The following is a 25,152-nucleotide window of genomic DNA, read 5'->3' as shown; positions in this document are numbered from 1 at the left end:
GAAATGGCGTTCGGTTTCTGCACACGCGATCACTGAAAATGAGTTCCCGACTATGGAGGACAGAATATGACTAATACATGTATAAATAAATACAGGAATAAATAAATGTTTGAATACAGAAATAAATAAATAAAATAATAATTAAATGCTGAAATGAATTCTGAAATAAATAAATAAAAGTATAAATAAATAAATGCTGAAATAAATAAATAAATGCATAGATAAATAAATAAAAGTTTATAATCAAACAGGACATAAATAAATGTAACACATATCATAAATTTATTTCTACATTTGTGTTCACCTACATTCATTAATTTATTGATGTGTCTGTATGCTAATGTGAGGTCCTAACCTCTGTCTAAAGCAGGATTGGTCACAGGAGTGTGATCGCTTCTGGTCTACTACTTCTGCTTTGCACACAGTGTCAAGCTAGTTTGAACATTTCCAGTGCGTTTGTGCACATTTTCAGTGTTACGCACTGAAAACCGTTCTAATGTTCTTCAGTTCGTTTGTCAGTAAGTGAACGTATCACCATTTAAATGCACTTCAGTAGCCTACATATGGCAATAAGTGAACGTAGAACCGTTCATATGCACTTCAGTGCTGGCTTCTGCAAGGTTTAAATATTTTTTTCCAGAGGGAAGTTATGTACTGTGAATTAAACTACTTGTATTTATATTTACCTATTATTGCACTTCATGTTGCACTATGAGTTTATACCTTCTCTTGTGTCTTGTTAAATAGTTGCAGTTTCCTTATACACAAGGTTATATAAATGGTAAAGGATATACAAAAGTCACTTTACCGTAATATCTAAAATAAGTAGTTCAATGTACATCTGTAGTTACATGCAGGCAGTTAGCAATTAAAACGGGAAGGAGTGCGATGTGTATGTCCAAATACTCCTTTGGTGATGATTATATTTGAACTTTAAGTTCATGTCATGTCACAAACAGACATGGTGTGTTTGTGAATGAAATGCAATAAACAATTAAAACGTTCTGTTTGGTGCCATACAAAATGATAAATGGGGAAAGGCAATACAAACACAAAATAGGTTTCCTATCTTTATTTACAGCATATTAGATGTACAAAACCATAAAAAATATACATACATGCATCATCTAAGACAGGTGAATAGCTCAATTCTATTTTACAGGACTTTTCATTTATTTTCATGTACTCTGAACAGTTCTCTTTGGTTGCTAGTAAACGGTATGAAAATACATTGATGCATACTGGTGTCATTATTTCAGAGCAGCAGCACTCATCCACACACCTTGGGACGTCATATACATGAGCCACCAGAAATTGCAGCAATGCTTGACTGTCAAAAATGTACGTAGTTACTTCAATACATTAGAGTTTCACCTAAAACTTTTTACATCATATACAAAACATTCATCAGAATAATTGCTTTTGTGGTGCCACTACTTCTTAAGTAGTGCTAATGTTCCCGGGAAAACATTTGTGCTATATTTGTTTCTGACATTTAGCAGTATTTCTTTCAATTAAGCTCTACCTGTGAAAGTAGCCTATGTTAAAACTAGATACACACTCTATATATACAGCATCACTGACATTCAGTATAGTATATCTGTTTAGCTACAGTCTCTGTTTTAAAAAAAAAATGATTCTATCAGCCAATGTCTCACCATGTTGGCATGTACAGCATTGGATCCTGAGATGGTGACTTTAAAATCTAAAGTCATTACAATTCTTCTGTTGCTTATTTAATAGACGTTTCCAAATTTGCAAACAAAGTAATCCAGATCACCATCTGAGGATGGCCATGTAGGTTTACACTCTGTAACTCTTTATCACCGATCCTTTCTCCCTCTTAAATCTCCACTTGTCCACTTTCTCTTCCGGATCAGTTTTATCAAGTGTGAAGTTCACTCTAGTGTCACTTCATGTGAAAACAGATAACTACAGAATATTGTTAAAGGCGTCAGTGGATAAAACAGATACTGTGGCCAGTATCTAATCTAGGGGTTTTCATGAAATATCCAGTAACCGCCCACTCTATGGGCGAAGGAATCTCAGGACTTTGGAGCGCAGGAAGCGGATGAAGGATTTGGGGAACATTTCTCTTGACTCTTGTGCGGTGTAGTTGAAGAAGTTCTGTGGGTGAGCCAGAACATCAAACAACGCCCTCATGAGTTTCTTGTCCTGATGAGGAAATGTATTGCATTAAAGGAAAACAAAAAAAGCACATGATACAGTGTGAGTAGCACAAGTCTCCAAAAGAGGGCACTACATGCTCACTGGACCTCAGAACTGAATAATGAATAAACAGAAACACAAATTAACAAGTGGAGGATAGTACTCATCTTAACAATCAATAATGTCAATGCGACTCAGATGGGGTGCCCTGATGGGAACCATGTCATTGTAATGTCACTGGGTCAATGTCTGCCCTCGGTTCTCTAATAAAAGCATTAAAAAATGTAAAAATACAAGTCTGCTGTAGAAACCTTCTATCTCATGTGTTTTTCTTTTATTTCTGTTTTTTTCCTTGTATTGTACACATTTTTCTATTTTAAGTGGATATTTGGTGGATATTGATGTCAGGATGTAGCATTTTGTTACGTTTTATGTTTTCCTTGGTTAGTGAGATGACTGAAAGCTATAGATTAAATATTAAAATAGATATATTGATTTGCACTATTTAAAGACATAGTAATTAAACACTGTTTGATTGCCATTCATATTTACTATTGTGCCAAATTATACATTAAACATTGTAAAATGTTAAGTTAGAATACCCAACACAAAGAGCATAAGTGCTCCTCGTTCGTACCCACATACCTTTAGAATTTCCTGGTGATTCTCTGAAGCGTATAATCTTCCATCTCTGACTATGTCTTCGATCAATTCTTGGTAGTCCTCTAAAACAAATGAAGTACATAAAAGAGCTCATTGATGAGAACAAACAAACAAACCACATGTGCATGACACTCTGAGGTAGCAGCATCATAGTAATAGCACAAAACATCACATTTCTTCTTACCATCATATGTCACATATGGGACCTGGAAGCCTTTCCCACTGTTTCCCTCGTTGGACCTGAACTGTATCCAGAGCCGCTTGGAGCGTGAGGTGAAAGCGATGGGACGTTCGTATGTCTGACAAGTCTCGTAGGTTGTCACAGAGTTGGAGAGAGCTGTGAAATGAGGATATGAGCACACAGGGTGGTGTCTCTAATTAGCTTACAATAATTATTGAAAGTAATGAGTAATAACATAATGACATATTATGTTGGTTCTCCGTGGTAACAGTGACACCCGCCGAAGATATTTTTATACCATTTTGGCCTCCCTGATTTTAAAAAACCTCTAACAACCTTAAGATAATAGTTAACCTCTTGGTGGTATAGTTTTTGTTAATTAATAGACTCACACAAACACACACAGATAAAACGTACAGCTCTTTCTCATTACTAAGTAGTCTCCGCACTCGTCCTCAATAGGCAGAAAGATTTCTGGGACAACAATGAGGATCCTGCGTTTGGGCGGAGGGTTGATGGTCCAGGTGCATTCGACATTGGCTGGGTAGTTTCCCGGGTAGTTGGGGGACTCGATGAAGCCAGTAAAATCCCCAAGCTCTCCTCCACATTGGCGGTCTGTGAAGTGACACAGATGTGTCAGACAGGTTTTTTTGTTCTTGGTGCAGCAAGGTGAATTATCTGGAACTGAATCCCAAATTTCATTGTCTATGTGTACATGTTTCAGAGGAACCAAGGCGTACCGACATACATACTTTTGCATTGCATGAAGTTAGTGGAGCCATCAAAGTCGGTGGTGGTATTTCCAGGGCAGGAGACGCAGTAGTTCTGCCCAAAATCTCCTTGATACGTGCCTATGGGGCAGCGGATGCAGCGGTGTGTGGTGGTGTTATAGTAATGTCCTGGAGAGCACTGGACTGCAGGAGCCAATGACAGAGATAGAGGGCTGTTAGTTGATATATAACGCTCCAACTATTCAAAACCAATTAGATTATACGTAAAAATACATTGTCATCAAGCTAAAACGAAAACGTTTTCCTAGAAAGTTTGACATCTAAAAGGTGCATCATTTTAAAACGACTTGAGTGGCTTAATGTACAGACAATACAACAGCTGCAGAGGGCGGCAGAGTGCCTGTCAACACCCAAAAGAGCGCCATAGTCTCAACAACTACATGATACTGTTGTGATGTAAACCAAAAACACAAGTCTGTTTTTGTTTTTTAACCCAACAACCACGGATGTTTAAATTTATCGAATAAGTTTGACAGGTTATCATAAACTTCCTCTGCTCCAAAACAACCATCTAATCCCTCCATTCATGTTAAGCCAAGAGATATGAGAACACTAAACTAAACTGGAGTTATTTGTATTTTACCCTAAAACAACATTAACAGAGATGACTTTCACACCTTTAGTCTCACACTCCTGAAAGGTAACAGCACCACTGCGCTTGGTGACCAGGTTCCCTCCACAAGGGAAGCAGGTGGTGCGACCCACTTCTGGCTGGTACGCTCCCAGTGGACAGGGCAAGCAGGGGAGTAAGCCGTCATGAGAGTACTGACCTGGGGAACACTGACCTGAACACACAAGCATTTGGTCAAGAGTGTGATCTGTAAGACACGGCACATTGTAACTCTCTTACAAAACTTATAGAGCTTCATCACTTGGATTTGTTATCTTTGCTATTTTTCATGTTTAATCTAAGAGAAAATATTCTCCCCTTCTATTAAGATAAGATATAGCAAGCTAAAGCGAATCTTAATGGAATGATGCCATGTTTTATCTGCAGTGCGTAACTCAACAGAGTGTAGCTCCTGGGCGACGAATACAAACTGGGAGCCAGTGGGAGTTTGCTGATTGCTTCTTGTTGTTTAGTCTGACAGAGGAGATGGGATCTGGGATTCAGCCACAAAGTGACTCTGATAACAACACAGGAGGAGACCAAAACATGGTGGCTCCGTAAGCTATTATTCCAGACTGAAAGAAGCCAAGTTCACCTTTCAAATTCAAATACATCTTCAACATCTAAGCTTGAGTTTCTTTGGCTTTACACAAAGCAGAACATCTGCCGGGGAGAGATCTTTATCGATGATCCACTGCTTCCTGTGTGGCTCATATTCACCAAATAGTTATCAACATTTTCTGTCCTTCTGTGCCTTTATCTGCTTTTTGTTTATTTGTTCCAGATTTAACATTGTATTTACCTTTGGCTTATGAATGTTAAGACCTTTTCGTTTCATTCTCAGTACAGTTTTTTTTCAAGTGCTGCACAATTAAAATGATTGTCACTACCAACAGGATGAAATCACAAAGGCCAGATTAAAAGATTTATTTCTCTTTTATATCTTACCAGGAAAGAAAAACTTTCTATGATCTATGAAGGAATAGTTATACATTTTAGGAAATGTGCTTCTGCGCTCTCTTGTCCGTTCTTAGTTGAGAAGATCGATGCTGCTCTCATGTTTGTACGGTAAATATGAAGCTACTGCCAGTAGCCGGTTAGCTTAGCTTAGCACAAATACTGGAAACAAGGGGGAAACAGCTAGCATGTAAAGGTAATACAAATCCACCTATTAGCACCTCTAAAGCTCCCAAAATGTCAAACTATTCTTTTAATGTGTCTATATTTGTTATGCTCTTAATTTGACCACGGATGTTCACAGTCAGGTAGTGAATTACTGGGCAGACCCTTGATGGCTTACAGAGAGCCATCATAAGTAGTTACAGTGAAGGTGGGTGTGGTTTTGAGATAAATGAAATTGTCTTACCTCCACACTCTGACATGTTTCGAGCTCCGACCACCTTGGAGACGTCTCTTCCTTCAGGTCCAGGACAGACTTCACAAGACATCTGTGCCTCCTCATCCTGATACGTTCCAGATGGACACAACAGACACCTTCCCTGATCCCCGTCGTAGTAAGTCCCAACACTGCAGCTCACTAACAGACAGGTGGGGAATGACGCCAAGATAGATTGAAGGTTATTAATTCAATGATTTACTTGTCGCATAACTCACACACACATGTGCATCCCTGACTGTAAACAGAGAAGATTTTAACGATAGGGTTGCAATGTTTCTCCAAGGAGCTGCCAAGCTTGGGTTGTTAGTCACATCGCTGAGAGCTGACTTTGTCTTAGTGCTAAACATATCTATTATTCTCTCAAAAACAATGCTGTGATATAAACAAGGTGGAAAAACACATCTAGCTGGTGAAGTCAAACATTTTCCTCACAAACTGAACACAAAACACTTGAGTAAAGACACCCAAAACAGACTGATGTGTCTGAACTGTAATTTACACCAATTTTAGCAGCCAGATTAGTGTCAGGAAGGGAGATAGACAATGTAAAAATGCAGACAGGAATCAACAAACACAGCAGTATACCCTGTGGCTACACATAATCAAACAGTCCTAACCACATTGTAGATTTACACCATAAATACAGCAGTTCAATTGCATGACAAGACCAATAAAGTAAAGTAACCCAGACTTCACACTTCAGCTGCCAAGTGTAATCAAACAGGGACGTGCACATACTTGAAACATATAAACACAATGAAGAGCATCCTTAACACATCAAAGGCTGCGGGTGATCAATTTAACTGTTGACAGATTTGAGAGTCTTACTAGCACGGCAATGAACATCACTGATGAAGTATCACTGACCTTGACACAGTTTAGCATAGTGTACGCCGGTTTACTGGAGCTTTAAATGCAGCGACTGGATCAAATAAAAGTGGCAGTGCACTCAGTAGGGTACCTCTTACAAAATCACTTCTGTGTCAAGATTTATCACACTATTTTTGCTTTTTACCAAGGTGTCTTCTGAGTGTTTATGACAAATGATCTGCTCATTCTCACGCACAAACTCCTTTGAAGGTTTGGGACTAGGATCGTATGACAAGATACAATCATTACTGTGTATTTGTAGCTTACGTATATCAAAATTGAGAAAATATTGATTGTGCGAACCATCACCTAGATCTTCCATATTAGCTTTAGGTTCAAGACACTAACACACAGTGTAAGCAAATGCATAAGGACACGTATGTGTGCAAAAACCCAGAATTCAGCTGTTAAAATGCTTTTGCGAACCAACCTAATACAGCCATACAAAATCACTGAGACAAGAGAGCTCCAACCCTCTCCACAGCTGCCTTTATGCCCCACATCTGACGCGTCCTAATACTTGAGACAACATGGCTCTGCATCAGGGAGGAACTTCTAATGCTACCATAACCACACTCACCTCTTTTAAAAGCAAACACAGAAGCAAATCAAAGAGAGTATTCCCCTCAGATCTCACAAAAGTGTCAAGTCTTGATTAAAGGGACCAAAGCACAGCTTTACTCTGGTTCCTCCCATTCAGAATGATGCCTGTAATTAATTTTGGGAATTACTGCGTCTGTCTGATAGTCTCAAGAACTTGACTTGAAAACTAAAGTTGATCTCACATAAGAATAACTCAATTAAATCCCAGGCCTTTAGCACAAAATGTGCTTCACTTGTAGCCTCTACGCGGCCTGTAAGCAGAGAAACCACTATCTCTAAAAGCCCCACACACAAAAGCCTTAACGTAGGTCCATTATACGTGGCTCAGCAAATTGTTCGATTTTCCTCTAAAGAAAGAAAATGTAATTCTCTCAAGAGCAGTTCATTTTTTGAAGCCTATTGTTTGTTGTGAAAGACCATGAGGAGCCATCATTGCATTGTCCTCAAACAGCTTTTATTTGACAGAGGGAAGCAGTGAGAGAGGAGAGAGAGTGAGAGTGAAAGAGAGAAAAAACCTTGAAGCCTTTCAAATGCAAAGAACGCTTCTATAGAGTCCTCGAATTGATGGCCCCAAAGAAGTTTAAAAGACCTTTCACCTCTATTCAAGTCCCCAGTCTTTGCCTACTTGATGACATAGGAAAACACTACGGTATCACAGTGGTAAGGAGCTGAACCCAATAAAGGGGGTCAGGTCTCTGAAACCCCCCATTCTGCTTGGCCCAATCGCTGCTCGCGCCCATCAAGCAGAGGCCCAAACAACTGATGCTAATTGATTCCCATGGTGTGGCTGAAGTCAATTCTCTTTAGCAGTTTAGTGGCTGGGGGTCATGCAAAGTGGCCCCAGCTGGGAGGCAGGGGGGACACAGCACTCAAACTGCCAGCTTGAATCAACAGCACTTCCTAAACATCTTCAGTGTTAAAACAAACACGCAAACAAGTTCACTACAACAGTCAAATAGACGTGGACGCGCACCCTTAGTGGCATCTCTGCATCGTTATTTATCTGTTTGCACTTGTTTTACTTTTTATATAAGTATTCATTCTGATGCAGGCACATGCTAACAATTATCAACAGTACAAGTAAGCATCCGGACAACAACATCTTTCAATAAACTAAATCATGAATGTGTCTTATTCCAACAGAAACAAGGTCCTGGAACAAAAACCGACGCAGTCAGCAAAACGAACCACAGAATCAGAGGAGAAATGCTTTACAGAGTGAACAGAGGTGAGAGAATACTTTCTCCAAATGCACAGAAGGCTGTGTTGTCATCTCTCTGAGGCAGAGAGAACAAGCCTCCAATGGGGTTTTCAATGGAGTGGGCAAACTGAAAAGGACTAAACTGCACTCCGAGGTAAGCCAGAGCGGGAGGTGGGGGAGGAGGGGAAAAAATATAGCTCCTTTAAAGAGCTGGAGGTTAAGAAGAATGCCTTTCAGCCCCCCTTTCCTCCTCTCCCAAATTACATGTCTACACCCCTGCCATGGCCAATAGACTGCTTAATGTTGACCTGAAAGCATAGCGGGGGAGTTAAGGAATCAAGACACTTACGATCTGTGTTACTGAAAGATAGAAATAATGAACAGGAGCAGTTTAAATCATGTCAGCACAGCTCAACGGTTGAGTTACTTTGATGTTAATGTAGAGACCCCAAAAATATGGTGTTACAGGCGGGTAAAGCTGCTGATTTTCTTTCAACAATCGTTATCTCAAGAAACAACGGGATAGTAGTAGTTTCTGACACATTTTGGTCTTCAGTTACACACTTTCGTCAGCCCTGCTCTTCAGCGGTTCAAAGGGGGGGAAACAAAAACCTTAAACACACGATAAGAGTTGCGTGAGGTTTACGAATGATCTGGGTCTACATCAGATTCAAACATCCTCAACATTGGTGTGCATATATCGAAACAAACGCATACCATTTGAATAAATATTTAGACATCTCAACAGAAGAAAGGCACCGGTTTCCTCTCTCTGATATAAAGGCGGCGTGCAGCAGGCAGCAAACTTACTGTGAGGCCCGAAACTAGGGCCACACGGTCCCAACAGCCAGAGAAAACACATACCGGCCTTTAGCTCTCAAACACGGACAGTGTGCGGTCTTTTTTAATGAACATTTTCTACATCACGGGTTGTATATAAAACTCCAACCGAGAGGCAAAAGCTACCGAGAGACCTGCCATCAGCCCTCATGTTGCACTGTTATCCCAGGGAGATGCTGGAAGATCTCACAGCTTGGAGGGCCAACAACAGCTTCTCTGTTCCTCCATGCCAGCTCGCTCTCCCCTCCAACCAGCTCATTACAGCATGTCTGCAAACCAAATATGGAACTCATCTGGCCAACACCTGCTCCAAATCCAATCATTAAACCAGCTTGTCTAAATATATCTCACTGGCATGTACCGTTTCAATTGCTTTAAGACATGAGTCTACGAGTCTACTGTGTGTATAGGGCCTAGTCAGAGATTGCGCTGCCTTGTGTTTGGTGTAGCACAAGTGGTTGCATCTGCACTCTTGAGAGATTAAAAGCATCAATGTATCGAGTAGACGAGATGGCGGGCTGAATGGCGCACGTCCTGACCACAAAGGTGTCTGTGTTGAATAACAAGTAAATACAAAAATCAAACTCACCACACTTCCTGCCCACCAGCACCTGTCCAGCCACACAGTGTCCTGGCAGCTCTGCCGGTTTGCCCAGACTCTTGGCGAGCTCGTAGTCAGACCCGGCAAAGTGCAGGTGGAACTGTTCCCGGTTGATGGACTTCCTCAGGGTCCTGATGGTCTTCCTGAGCCTCTTCTCTGAGCGTCGGCGCACACAGTTCAGGTCACAGCTCTCTGCTGAGAGAGGTATTTTATTCCACCACTGTTTCCACAGCTAAATGTCATACCCCACACCTATCGGAAATTGTACATTCATGCATGGATGCTCGCATGCTTGCCTCGACATTTGCATAAATGCACCATCAAGTCAAGGGTATATTCAAACCAGGCCAACACTTATGGGGAATTCAAGGACATCAAACAAAAACAAATTGAGTCCCAACCTCGAGCCCACCACCATAGCCAAGTCAAAACAGGAGATACTTTAACAGTTTGGTGTGTTTAGTGACAAACAGACAACAGCGAACGAAAGATGGAGAACAAGAAGCAAAGGTTGCAGGCAGGCAGAGGGGAAGCGCAGAGAGACCAACCTGTTACCTCCTCTAGGTTCACATCCAGCTCAAACTCAGCTGTTATTGAGGAGCTGTCCTCCTCGCCAGCTTTCCTGCCATGGCGGCTACGCATTCGCTGGCCGGACGAGGAGCAGCGCAGGCTCACGTAACTGAACTGGACATTTTCAGTGAAGAGGAACCTGCTATCTGTAGACATGGGAGACAACCACCCCCCCAACAAACACCCGACAGCCAGCAGACACACACAAACAACACACACAATCGCAAAATTGTTAAAGACAATTATAGACAGTATTACAGAAAAAAAAAAACTAATTTCAGTGTTGATAGCAAACGCCACACCATACACAGACAATCACAGTGTATATATATATATATATATATATATATATATATGCAGTTAATATGATAATTATTTTTGTGACATAGACTGGAAAGCTTAAAAAAAGTGATGAGATGTCACAGTGACAATTTCCTTTATTTAAAACAATTATGTGCCCTTTCAGTGACTATGAGGGTTGTAAAAGACCATGCAAAACCCTTTGGAGAAGCAAAATGATCCTACAATCGGAAACCCATTTGATTGATGGGTAGGTCAGACCCAACTGAAAGGCATGCTATGGCTAATTACATCCTCCCCTGTCACAGCCAGACAAAGTGCTGCGCGGAGACATTCAAGACACTCAAAACCACATCACTTTCCCCACAAATTTCTTTCACATTTGCCTTTGGTTTTTGGTTTACTTTGAAGCAGCCTTCAGGTCTGCTTTATCTTCTAAAGGCTGTGGCTTTAGATGCTGGCAGCTCTTGGTAAACCCTAAATGTGTTTTAACCAGTAACATGAAGGAGCTGTAATTGTAATCCTGGTCTATCTGTGATCTAAGTCTTGTGTTTGGAGGCATTGTTGTGTTTGTTGTGTGGCAACCTCTGTACCTGAGTGTGGTGAGTTTAAGCTCTCCTTGAGCTTCTCCTGACTTCTTTTTAAGTTGCATTTTGCAGTGCCAGACTTGAAGGTGGCCGTGGTCTTGATGCGTGGAACACTGGCCATTTCTGGACCTGCAGGACAGAGGAACAGAATGTTGTTATTTTGATCTACTTACATATCAACTGCAAACAAGCGAGTTGTTCATGAGTTACGGTTTTGTGTAGCAGAGCGGAAAGTAAGATGTAAATCTGTGATGTTTTGTACTTGCCTAAGCAATGCAAGCCACTGTTGTTCCTTTGTGCGTCAGCCAAGCAGGGCAGAGGCATTCCACAGGTCACCGTGTAGGAATCCTCCGTCCCTGCAAACACACAAGAGGCCGTGACACACACACCAACACAGACAAAAGTTAAGGCCACAAAAGCCAAGTCAGAGAGAGAGTAAACAAGCAGCGTGTAGGAACATGAAGAGCCGCTCTGCAGACTGTTGTTGACAACTAGATCGAGAGCAGCTTGACTTAGCTTCTAATTGCGTCTCCATTAGCATGCTTTAGCCATGCTGCTTCATATTTTAAAAACATAGCTGCATCAGACGATACCTGACCTGTGCTGTGCCATGCTGTTTGGGTCTTATCGTGCCAAAAAACCTAATGATGCACCTGACTGAGTCATGTCAGCTGATTGGATCAAAGATGTCACAGACGCCAGTTTTTTTATTCCAGTCTCATTGTTTGCTATGGTTTGTCAGAGCTTTATTGAAGTCCATTTACCCTTTGCAATGTTTCAAACCAACCAAACCAATTTACATTTTGACCAACATTTATCAAGTAGAAGATTAGTACTAGTGACTAAGTCAAAAACTGACAGGATTAGTCAACACTTTCTGCTGCCGCTTCACAGTGACATCCTTCCAGCAGCCACCTCCTCACCTTTGGTTGGTAACAGAGAAAAAGTGAATCAGTGTTATGAACTCTGTGTCACCTTTAAGGTTGCAAAAGCACAGAAACAACTTAAAAGATGCTTTGTGGTATACCATTCAAGGCTGTTGAACTTCTGGAAGGCTTTCAATGTAAAACCGCTATTTGAAGTGGTTGGCAATGGTTAGCCATCAAAGGCTAAATTGATGCTCAATCAAAGTTAGTCTTAATCTAGATTTGGGTATTTGTCTGCGCATGAAACATGGAAACATGGCAAGAGTGAAAGTGACTTCATTGCAGGAACAAGAGTGTAACAAAACTGATGGTGACGCCTGTGTTATAAAAGAGCTATGTTATGTACAGTTTGCCGGTCAGCTTTGGTTCATGAGAAGAAAACACTCAACAAGATGATGGATCCTCAAGTAGTAAGTCATTTGACAATTAGTGACAAGTGACAGTGCAAACCATGAACCTCTGTCATCTGTGATCATGGTAAGCCGAACCATTTCCTTTGCAGTACTTGTGCAATGGAAATACAGTTAGAGGTAAACAGGCAAATCATATTATTGGGAGATCTGGCTCAATCAACTCACCACTGCTGATGTGAACTTGGGACTGGCAGGTCAGGAAGCAGCGGTCCCCTCCCTCCTGCTTACTACAGTTCAAGGTAGGTTTAGAGGGGGCTTTAGCAGGTGGGAAACCCTCAGCCTCTAGATGGAAATCACAACAAAACTCCAAGGTAAAAAAGAACACTTTTGATTGTAACAAGGAGGAAGAGGCTGAGAAGGTCCAACATCCTGACAGCACCAACAGCATCGTAGCATTGTGGATGTTTTACTCAAGCACAAGAAAACCAAGTGACAGAGAATTAAAGAGAAAAAGAGAACAGAATTCAAAGTATCTCCTGTTTTTGTCCCCCAAGTATTAGTCCTAAAAGTCAACAGCACTCAACAGATGTGTGTCTTTTATAGGGAGAGGCACTGGCTTACCAATGCAGTCCTTTTTGTTCCAGTGTAGCTTATAGCCAGGATGGCAGAAGCATTCAAATCCACCCATGGCGTTCTCACAACCCTGCTCACAACCACCATTGTTCACGCTGCATTCGTTTATATCTGAGAGGAAAAAAGGAACATCATTATTATAATTACAAGGTCCATTCGCCCAACCCATCAATGAGGATTTTTAAATGCTTTTTCGCCGAACACATTTCACACTTGTGTGTTATGCTCAAGTTGTTATGTGTATAGCTCCCTCCACCCAATTCAGACTCACCTCCGCAGTGGGCCAGCCCATACATGGTGTAGCCTTTGTTGCACAGACATTGAAAACCACCAGGGGAGTTCACACACGTGTGATCACATGTCCGCTCAAAAAAACACTCGTCTATATCTGTAATCAAAATCAGGCAGGTGACATAATAGCAGGGCAGTCAGTTGCAATCAGGAGGGATTTCCCACCCACAGACACACATTTGCATTTGACCGTGAATTTTCACACTCAGCGAAAGGTGACGTGTACGCTACATCAGGAAAAACAGCACTGGCTTTTGATAGTTATTACAGGTTAGAAAGAGGGCAGTGTTTCATTGATTTAATTGTAGTTAATCAGGTCAGCATCATTAAAGGCATCGACTCTGATCCAAAGGTTAACAAAAGAGTATCCTCAAAAACAAAAACACAAGAAACGAAGCTGACTGACTGAAACCACAATATCACACACAATGTATGTCTATTAGGATAGGATAGCTAAATCCCAGAGAGGGGTGATGAAATTATAATAATTTTCTGACGTTTTATAGGTTTGGTTCTGGTTGGTTGTTTATATTTAAAAAAAGATGAGTTTAAAAAAACTATATTTAAAAATCTACAACTTAAAACTCTTCAATTATGCATTTGACTGTACATAACTTCTGTGGTCAGAAAAGTTACATCTTTTAGAAAGGATAAGGTAAAAAAAGCATGTACACATATCCTACGGAAATGTCTGCAAGTGTATTTATGAAAGTCTCACTTTGTCCCAGTCTTTGTCAACTGTCCAGAGTTTAAATAAAACAATTCAAGAGCCATTTATACCTTGACAAGAACGCTCATCTGTCAGCAGCTTGAAGCCTTTTCTGCAGTTGCACTCAAAGCTGCCGATGGTGTTCCTGCAGAAGTGTTCGCAGCCGCCGTTGTGAAGCTCACACTCGTCAATATCTGTAGGGGAACAGGTGATATGCTGACATGCTATACAAATCCACTAAGTTCAATCAGTGTTTCAAAAGACCGCTCCCCTCTGTGGATACTGTTTTTGTGGACTGGCAGTCTGACCTTTGCATGTTTTTCCATCCGGCTGCAGTGTGAAGCCGACTGGGCAGCTGCAGCGCACGCCTGTGGATGTGTCTTTACAGGTGCAGTCGCACCCCCCATTGTTCAATGCACAGGTTTCTGAAATTACAACACAGTGTGAATCTATATTAATGACCTTCCTACTTGTGAACAATGATGCGTTATTCCTCAATGTCAGATACTAGATCCTTAGAAAAACATAACCTTGATTTTCTGAACAAAGTGCTTTGAAAACACCTGGACTGCAGCGTCCATGTAATATTATAAATATACAGTTTCTTCCATAGATTTAGAATTATTGTTTGAACACTTGCTTTGAACACATAAAGCCATGACAGATTTTGAATTTATATATATATACATAGTATCTAATATTGGTTCAAACATTTTTAAATGCTGATGGAAACAGATAAATGAGGCCCTAATGCACGGTTTGTATGGTGCACAGTTGTATGTTGGGATGTAGGGCACATCCATACACTGGTCAGGTAGATGTTAAGGAGTACCCTTACAACATGTTTTATTTATAACGCAGGGCAAGACTCTCAGAGCCCACATGCTAACCATGTACTTGGTAAAGTGCCAAAGTTATAATGTTTTACAAGACCCAAAATCACACAACTGATAAATACTAACTATACAAGAAAAGGTTCACACGCTGCCCTTCCCAAATGGAAGGAAAACGTGAAATGTACCACACTGTCACAAATGCATATTTTCCAGGGGGGAAACTGGGGGAGAGAAAGCGAGTGTGTAGTCATTTCACAGTTTGCTCAAAAGACTGAGGAATGCATAGCTTTACTAGACCTAAGTCCTCTCCCCTGTTTAACACCCCTGAGTGGTTCCTGGCAGCTCAACATGGCTTCAGCAAAAACCCAGATCTCAAGCTGTATGCCTCTAAATGCAGGAGAGAAATGATTACCCATTAACAGCCTTCGTTTGACCCGTTTGTCCACCTCAGTAAAGGAAGTGGCGTTGTGGTCTGTGGACTCGGTGGTGGCTTCATCTCGTTCTGTGACACACAGAAAAAAACAATCATTAATAGATTGAGAATCAGTACATGAATACACTACATTTCCCAAATGAAACACAAGCCCCGTAACTTCTATATTGGCTTTAGCTCCGGGTGTTGGTCACCTTTCAGTAACCAGATGCATGTTTACACTTGATATATTGAGCCTGTACTGGTGTGCGTCAGATAACACACCAGATCAGTCAAGGGAATCTTGTGACATTGCAGTGATACGCCTGGACCTCACACACAGTGCTGCTGGAGGGAGAGATATTATCCATTATCTGCCGGCTGATCCTTATCCCTCATAACCATTGTGTAGAAAAATGCACACTGCCTAACAGGCTGACTGACAGAGAGAGATGTTTCCAGTTACTGTGTTTTCATTGAAAACTACACCTTGGCTTTGGGCTGAAGTCTAGTTTTGTTATATTCTTAACAGAAATTAAAATTAGGAAAAAATTGTTAGCAGACACAAGAACAAGAACCCCAAAAAATGTCTCATCTTTGAAAACTTCTAGATCTTGTTAGAATTTGGAATAATGTTGTGTGAGTTTGAACAATGTTTGGCTGCAAAGCATGGCGATGGAATGACTGAGCTACGGGCGGGTCAGTTGGATTAAAATACAATTTATGACTGCACCCATCAAAGGATCAAAATATGCTTTGTAAGGGAGACTTTTAAAGATGGATGTCAGAATATTAAAGACAACAGAACATTACAGAAAATGTTAAAGATGTTAGTGCCAATACATGGTTTTGCATTCCCAATGTTGACCAACAACAAAGTCAGCAAACAGTGTGCTTACCTACACACGACCTCTTGTCCGGTTGCAGGTTGTACCTGACGTGACACCTGCATATGGGGCCGTTCTCCGTGTCCTCGCAGGTGTGCTGGCAGCCTCCGTTGCCATGGTTACAAGTCACTGCAGGGTCAACGACATGCAACCATAAGACATATTAGCGGTGCAACATTTGAGGCCAACTTGTAGGCGTGTAGTGTGAAGTTAGCTTCATGCCGTCGAGCACGTACAGATGCAGCCTCTCTGGTTCCTGGCCAGCTCGAACCCTGGACGACACTCACAGGCCACGCCCCCTTTGGGTGCCTCTTTGCAGATGTGGGCGCAGCCGTGCTCCTTATTCATACAGTTGAGGCCCTCTGGGATAGAAAGAGGGAGAGAGGTACACAATGAAACTCTCCTACAGTGACTGACCCGCTACACACAAAAGCACACGTACTGAGAGATTAGTCTGGCATCTTCAAAGACACTGAATGTTCTCACGCCTTATACAATCCCAAAACATCCACATCAATGCGGTATCTTTTTTTTTAACAAATCTGAAAAGACCATAAGCAGCAACGCTTTGCAAACTCGTCTATTATTTACAACAAATTCAATAAAGCTTCGAGCAGAATCACCATTTATATTGATGGGTCACAGCTGAGTGGATAAGTCCACAGGGTTTAAAGGGAATGTCAAGACCCGATGGAGTGGAAAGTGCTTGCATTTAAGTTGACTTCAGTCAAGAAGACAAAACAAAGGCACTGCAGACTAATATGTGACACAGACCACATAGACCCGAGTGTTGCAGTTATTAACTTATTTTGTTCTCCGGGACACAGATATCCTTTTTCCCACAGCATGTTGCTGCTGCAGATAAAAGCTCAATGACGGGAGCCAGCTTGAACCTGTCACCCTTCATTGTGCTGTCGATCTTAGATTTGTATGTAAATATTGGAGAATTTGCGTCATAATTCTCTGTCAAACCTCCTTTATAAATTAACTGGGCACTGTTCAAACTTTTGCTTTCTCCAGACACTTTTAAACAGCATTTCAATTGGTGGGAGTGTGACTAAATAACCTAAACCTTTATGAATTGTACTTTAAATACAGTACATCTGTGTTGTCAGGCTGACAGATGCAGGAATGGCTGCTGTGTACAGAACAAGTGTGCATGTTGTACACTCACCAACAGAGCGGTGGATGCATGTGTGCTGGTTGTCGCTGAGGAAGAAGCCCTCCTTGCAGCGGCACTCATAGCTGCCCATGGTGTTAACACAAGTGTGTTGGCACCCACCATTGTTGAACTTGCATTCATCCACATCTACAGGACAGCGGATTGGTTGCATTAGTTAACAGTGTTTACAAAACTCTGGAAAAGTGCTATAATCACAAATTCTTAGGTTTTGTCAAATGCTTACAAACATTAAAGCAGTTTTCAAATCACATTTCAGATATAAATATATAAAAAAAATTAAATCACTGCATGAAGAGAACACGCTATTTACTTAGAGGTTTAAAGATGATCTTACCTAGACAGTTATGTCCGTCGTGTGCCAAATTGAATCCGTCATAACAAGTGCAGCGATAATTGCCTGGTATATTGTTGCACTCATGTACACAGCCACCATTGTACACCAAGTCACATTCATCAATGTCTGAGAAGTGAACACCACATAAATCAATGTTCATCTACTGATCAAAGAGTTAAATTCAAGAACTTTAGTGCAATAGGGGATGCATTGTGTCTATCTTAAATAAATATTGGAAGACTAAATAAGTACAGATATCACAATTCAGAGATAATACCACAATAGATTAATAAATGCATCCAACGTCTGTGATTCCACTTTGACACTCGGATGTTTTTTTCAAAACAATGTATGAATGTGAATCAAACTGTTCAACAAAAAGCTCATTACCTTCGCAGTGTTTTCCATCTCCTTTAAAACCTGCTTTACACGTGCACTTGTATGAGCCTTGGGTAGTCTGACAAATAGCATCAATGTGACAGCCATCACTTCCCTCCGCGCACGGATCTGCTGAAATCCATATGGATCTTATAGGTCATGATTACCAAAACACATTCAAATACTCTAACAAGTCAAATAGAATTTAGCATTTACCACACATGCACGTTTAAGATTGTCATGTTTAGTGGGAATGTATATTAAAGAAAGAAAGAAGACGTGTAACACTAAAGAAGGATATTTAACACTAAAACATCAAAGTCTCTGATAATAACAGTATCCTACAGCAGGCGATGTGAAAAATCTAGTGAGAACTCACCTGAAAATGACTGAAAGTTACATACAATACAACACTTATTTTACAAACGTATGTGTACTGGGAGCACATCCATTCCCAAAGTAATTGGTTTATGGCTACACATTTAGAAACTAAACGAAATTGTGGAAACAACAAGAGCGCGCTCCTTAAAGCGTGCGTAAAGTAGCACTCTCCACGGAAACACAACACACACACACACATGCACTACAGTCCCACCTCGAATATTTGGAAGCGCTGCGCTTTGGCGACTATTTAACAAGAGCAAAAACAAACAAAAGTCCCTTGCAGCCCCAATAGCTCCCATGGTGATATGATCCAAGTTTAGAGGTCTTCTCAAAAGGACGCGTACGCACTGAAGTCGTGAGCGAGCCTCCGCCTCATTTTCATTCTAGCCTGTCAATCTGTTTCACAAGAGGCTTTTGAAAAGAGAAAGGAGTGAGTAAGTGTGTGTGTGTGTGTGTGTGTCATTGTATGTGTGTGTGTCTGTGTGTGCGTGTGTGTGTGTGTGTGTTGGAGAGAGCGCGAATGAGAGCGTGCGAGCGCGTACATGTGATGGTGGAAAATAAAAAAACTCCTTTGAAGCAGAGCTTCGTCAAGTCTATGTGAGATAGCCAGTGGTAGACCGGAATTGTCGAGACTTTGCGTAAAATGTTATGACGTCTCTGCGCTAAATGGGCTTTTATTTTGAAAGCTTTTTCCGGTAATGAATTGGTAAATTTTACGCGATTGAGTCCTTCTAAAATCTCCGCTTTTTGTAAACATGGCCTTTGGCGTCTGTTTTAAAGTGGACCACGTCAGAATCCATCCATCAATAAAAAGGCTGAATGCACACAATGCAACCACAATTAAATAACATGAATGGTTAGCCATTTGTATCTACCTCCTAGTTCCTACCTGCTAGTTAACTTACTCCTGGAAAGAGCACTGTCAGGAAAACTACATGGTTGCTAGGCAACATACGTTTAGTTCTTTCTTCGAACACGTATGTTGGCCAAACGCACGTGGTGGTGGAGGATGAACAACTACATATAAAGAAAACGACGCGTACCACTTACTGAAGTTGTGAGTTTAATAAGCTAAATCCTTCCTTTCAAACTTAACAAAATCCTGAAAGATAAAGAAAAAGAATCTCCCCAAAACAAGCGCTGACGTTAACAACGTGAACATGTATAATAAAACGTGCGCCACCAATGATTTGGTGAAACATATTATCAACCATATAACGCAATAGTGACATGCAGTGAAACTCTACACTGTGTTCAAAGTGCATTATTAAATATTCTATGTGGCTCTTGTGCACCACCTACCGGCGCACGTAAATATCACAAGCACACTTTTCTCTTTTCATTTTTTTATTATTACAATACAGATCTACTTTGTCGTACATTATACAGAGAAATATTAAAAAAAACATCGACATTGCATGTTCAAAGGAAGTGCACAAAATTTAAAAAAGACTTTCTGAAAGGCTCAACACCAGTTATCAAAATGTCAGTTTAAAAAACGGTTTTGCAATAAATAAATATAAATTACAAGAGAATCATGACAAGGTCAGGTAATTCATTAAGGCACATTTCACATCCCAAAATGTACCTCGCAAAAACAATATGGCAACTCCCTAAGGACAAAAACAAGCTTATTTCCCAGCTTAAAAGGAAGCAGCATTTCTCCTTTTAATAAGAATCATAAAACATGTTCAGCATTTAACTACCCTGCCGCAGAAACGTTTATATATTAAGCAACTTTACAGATCATTGCCTGTCAATTGATGATGGTTGAGATTGGTTACAATAATGCAAAAAATAAAATAAAGCAACCGTGTCATTACAGTATTCATTTGAGACAGTATGCACGATGGCTAGAACTCCGCAATCTGAGCATTATTTGAACCCAACGTACAAGAGAAATACTTTGAGACAATGATGAATTGTGATTAGAAAAATGGTTGAAATAATGGATGCTTTTTATAAGCCAATTTGGTTGAGTAGGGATCCATCACTTTACACTGCAATAGTGAGTGACAGACAGCCCCAGAGCACTTCTCACATTCAAAATGTCTGCATAGTTTGAACTTTGACAATTGCTTCTGAAGATGAATTACAGCAATGGCAATAAAAACACATTTTCTGTAAAAATGTAGAGTAATTGTAAAAAAAGAGGCTCACGTTCCTGACCATAAGCTTCACCGTTCCCTGCAGTTTACACATATTTCCGCAGAGCATAGGCTACAGTTTTGCACTCCTTTACAGAAATATGTCTGAGAAAATGAGATGTGATGAAACCCATTAACTGGCTTAGCGTTCTCAGCACCTTTCAGAAACACATTTTCTTACAGAAGTATTAGCTTGCTATTCCTGTCATTTAAAAAAAGATGTTGATGTACCAAGAGCAGAAACACTAACTGTATTTACAAAATACATTTTAAAAACATTTGCTTTACAACATGCGTCGTCATTTCATTGGAGGCTGTACAAAAGAAATAAATAATCACTTTTGTTATTCCAAAGGTCGGAGGAATGTACTGCATGCATGGTGTAACCACAGCTATCCGAGTTAATGGGCACCAACTGATGAGAACATCTAAACAGAGTGTTTCAAACTTGTAGCATGCTTAAGCTGTGAAAAGTGTCAGAAAGAGTGTCTGTGTGTGTTGTTGTCTATACAAACACTAAAAGCACATTAAATTCATAGAGAACAACTGTTCCAATGATCCCTGGGGTAACCAATAGCCCGTTGTGTACTAAAAATCCTACAGACTCACGCAGGCGCACATGTGGAACAAACAGATAAGACAAAACATTGCAACATGTTGGAGAGCCACTCCAACATAAACAATAATGCTGGTATTAGAATAGCTGGTGTCTCTCATATGCACTTACAATTAGAAAAAATTATGGAAAAAATATAAAACAGTCTTGATATGTATGAAAAGGTATTTACAAAACGTTGATCACTTAATACAAAATAACCAAAAACAATACCAAATCAGAAACGGAGCATCAACAAAATTTGCTCACTCAACCTATAAATAACACTAATGCCCATAATAAGTTTTTTTTTTTCCTTCTTCCTTTCTATAAAAAAAAAATGAAAATCAACTCTATACAAAAGATAAAAAGACACCCATATAAAAAGGAACATTACACAGAAAAGAAACGGCTAACTATTTTATCTAATTGGGTGGAAATGGGAGGTCTGCCACTGGAGACAAATCCAGGTGGATGCCATGGATAACCCTACAGGGGGATTCAACAAAAGCAATCACCAGGTTTCTTTGACGTCTTCTGGGAGTTGTGGAGGAAGTGTGTCTGGAAGGTGCGTGGCCACCTGCGTGGACACCAGTGTCTTCTGTTTTTTGGAACTGCAGCAGGGCTTGAAGAGCCGAGGATCAATAATCACCTCTCCAAAGCGCCCTTTGTAGACAATCCCACAGCACACCTTCTGCCTAGAAGGGGGAGAAATAAAACAAACAAGATGAGAGACCCTTTGAGTTATTCATCATATTAAGACACAAATCGGCTTCATAGGTTTGTCCTCTCAATGAGAGAAGCCGCTTACCTTTTCCAGTACGAACGGTCCAGGAAAGAGAAGATGGAGGGAGTCGGGCGTCTTTGCTTGGACTCGATGTCTGAGCCATCGTCTGACAGGTTGCTGTAACTGGGAGATTGAGCCGGAGACACACTGGATGTTGTGCTGTGGGCATCGGAGTCCGCTTGGAAAACAAAACAAAAAATACTTCCATCAAATTGGTTTGGTAAATTATTAATTATTAACTATACTTGATTTAAGTTTTAAGTGACAATGTGGAGATGTGGAGTTTGATAAAATGTTTAATATTTTGGGAAATGTTCAGCTTTTAATAAATACAAAAGTAGAATGAGACTAAGCCAACAAATAGATTGGAATTGGAGCAACAATACCAATTATACTCATAAATGAACAGACAGCAATTTCCTAAAGCCCACACGGACATATTCAAACTGCTTGTTTTGTCTTAATAACAGCTCAAAACCCAAATGTAGATCCTCAAATATTAATTTTAGAAGAGTTGGAATCTGTTATTTTCCTTTACATACAAAATGTAACAATCTACTGTCAAAAATGTTGTAAATTAATTTTCAAAAAGCTGGCTACTTGTTTGAGCCCTGATGCATACCCGTAGTAGACAATAGCAGATACACAGTGTGTGCACTAACCAAAACAGCCACAAGGTGCTGCTAACAGTCATTCTTAATCACCAACCCCAAGACGACACAGAGTGAAATTCAATGCATTTGTGTGAGCTTGATATTAGGCACTTTTCACTTTAAGTAGTCAACAACAAACATTACACGTCTGACTTGTAAATCTATTTATAAAACAGTACAAGAAAAATCTCTCCACACATGCAAATTAAGATCCAATATATTTAAACAACTTACTTTGTCTCTTTAATTTATGAAGCTTCTTCAGCTTGCTTTTCCTCTTCCCATCACTGTTCTTGATCTTCTTGGGCTTTGTCATCTTGAAGCCTGGTCCAGCCCGGGCATCCACCACCTGAGTGAGACAGACATCAAGTCAAGTTAATGCCACAACACCACAAATATGATTAACTCACACGGTCACAAGACATCACTTACGTGGTTCCAGTTCTTCTTGGAGCCATTAGGTAGCTTCTTCCACCTCTTCACGAGCAACACACAGGCATTGCAAATGTCTCCAACACGATCTTCTGACAGCCTTAAAAAATGAATCAAGTGTCATTGATTAAGTTTTCCACGCGGATGCATCAAGTCAATCTTCCATACATAGACACACACGAGCAAAAACACGCAATATGAATGAATGAATGGGAGCTTTTTACCCAAAACACAGCTCGAATGTCTCTTCATATCGACTGCTGTCTGTGAAGCGTGAACTGGAGGACTTGGTCTTGCAGATGCAACAGCCGTCGTTACTCCGGTAGATCTTTGACTTGTGAAAGCCAAACATAGTCTGTTTGTTGGTCGGTGTTGTGGCAAAAATCTGGAAAGCGTAAAACAAAAGATCGGAGATTGTCCCGGTAAAAAAGGCACCGTGGATGTCTGCAGACAGTTGAGCTTTCTACTACTGAAAAGGGGGCGGTCCCACGCGTACTCATATAACCAAGACAGTCTTAACACATCATTTATACATACGAAAGTCACATTTTAGCCATCAAATAATTACATATACGGTCCACAAACACACTAAAAACCACGACTAACTTTGGCTAAAGCAACAAGCATATTAAAAGGAATTTAAAGCCATGTCGCGGGAACAACAAAACAACAAAAACACAGCACTAACGTTATAACCTGATGTTGGCTGTGTTTAATAATCATAACATAAGGACCAGTAATGTTACGTTTTACTGATGCAGTCCTTCCACACAGTCCGCACGCTGAACGTTAGGAATCACAGAAACGTTACACCCACCACAACATCGCGTGTTACTATCGTTAACTGGCGTTTATGTTACTTTTCTGAACACCCGTTAATGCGTTGGACACTTAACGCATTTGTTCGCAAAAAGACAATAAAGGTGGATGATTTAGTTGATGTAAGACGCTGTTCATCTTGAGGATGTGTTTGCAGCAGAAACTCGAAACAAAAAACGGGCAGCAGCGCGTTATGAAGTGAAGAAACAAAAAGCTACCATTGTACTTAACACATGTGTCTAAATAACACACGGCTATCAGCTTTGCGCCATTCGGGTATTTTGTGAATATTTTTTACAAGACACAAAAAAGTTGCGATGAACCCATTCCTCCCTTTAAATTCAAACTTTTGCTCACTAGAGCGCCAAATACGGCTCATTGTTGTTAGCTGTTAGCATGCTAGCTAGCCGACTGTGCTACCATTACCACGCCACGCTCTCGTTCACTTCCACGTTATCCCATTGTCGGTTAGTCTTTGTACGTTGAGCTTACAACTGCCGGACACGCGCAAGTCAGCTTACGACTGCACAACATCACGATCGGTCTCTTCACACATAACACATTAGTCAAACTCCACAAATGTAATGTCTGTACGAGAGAAATAAAAGTGCACTTACTGAACAAAAACTTTGAATCTTCGCCGTATTCTTTTCACCTACTGCGCATGCTCTTACTACTACTGCATACAGCTGTCTATTAGAATATCATTAGCATAAAAAGCAGGAATGAAAGGGCTGAGCGTACAATGACCATATAAGGAGTGCAGCCGTTGGGTTTGAACCTGGATTCAACCAATCGCTGCTGTCCTCACGTACTCATCACCAGACCTGAATGATGGGAGGCGTAGTGAACGAGCGGGAGATTTCTGTTGTCACAGTTGTTAACGTTCTTCTTTCGAACTCAAACTCCCATAAACCACCGGGCCTTATGCTTAACGGCTATTTGACAAGGCGCGAACGAGTTTGTTTACATTTTCTCAGCTGAGAAAGCACATTCAACCGAGAATAT

General features: G+C 40.7%; 2 protein-coding genes across 2 annotated transcripts; both read right to left on the bottom strand.

The window, feature by feature from the left end:
- Positions 1–2,028: 2,028 nt before the first annotated feature.
- Positions 2,029–19,010, bottom strand: scube2 (signal peptide, CUB domain, EGF-like 2; the record flags this gene model as incomplete). The annotated part of the gene is made up of 23 exons (XM_079186315.1): positions 2,029–2,175; positions 2,815–2,894; positions 3,017–3,169; positions 3,431–3,628; positions 3,766–3,927; positions 4,422–4,589; positions 5,781–5,951; positions 9,917–10,120; positions 10,477–10,644; positions 11,392–11,514; positions 11,652–11,741; positions 12,890–13,006; positions 13,286–13,408; positions 13,569–13,685; positions 14,369–14,491; positions 14,606–14,722; positions 15,546–15,635; positions 16,445–16,561; positions 16,669–16,794; positions 17,607–17,741; positions 17,950–18,075; positions 18,340–18,459; positions 18,923–19,010. The coding sequence occupies 23 exons, from the start codon at positions 19,008–19,010 to the stop codon at positions 2,029–2,031; spliced, it is 3,063 nt and encodes a 1,020-aa protein (XP_079042441.1).
- Positions 19,011–20,068: 1,058 nt separating this feature from the next.
- sinhcafl (SIN3-HDAC complex associated factor, like) lies at positions 20,069–24,793 on the bottom strand. Its single transcript, XM_079165344.1, has 6 exons — positions 24,762–24,793; positions 23,550–23,710; positions 23,326–23,425; positions 23,128–23,242; positions 22,265–22,418; positions 20,069–22,151 (listed from the first exon to the last, which is right to left on the bottom strand). The coding sequence occupies exons 2-6, from the start codon at positions 23,675–23,677 to the stop codon at positions 21,968–21,970; spliced, it is 681 nt and encodes a 226-aa protein (XP_079021470.1). The 5' UTR covers positions 23,678–23,710; positions 24,762–24,793; the 3' UTR covers positions 20,069–21,967.
- Positions 24,794–25,152: the final 359 nt, after the last annotated feature.

Source organism: Pholis gunnellus (genome assembly GCF_910591455.1).
Source record: "Pholis gunnellus genome assembly, chromosome: 1".
NCBI lineage: Eukaryota > Metazoa > Chordata > Actinopteri > Perciformes > Pholidae > Pholis > Pholis gunnellus.
Note: the sequence above shows the minus strand (reverse complement) of the source record. Positions and strands in the feature narration are given on the sequence as shown.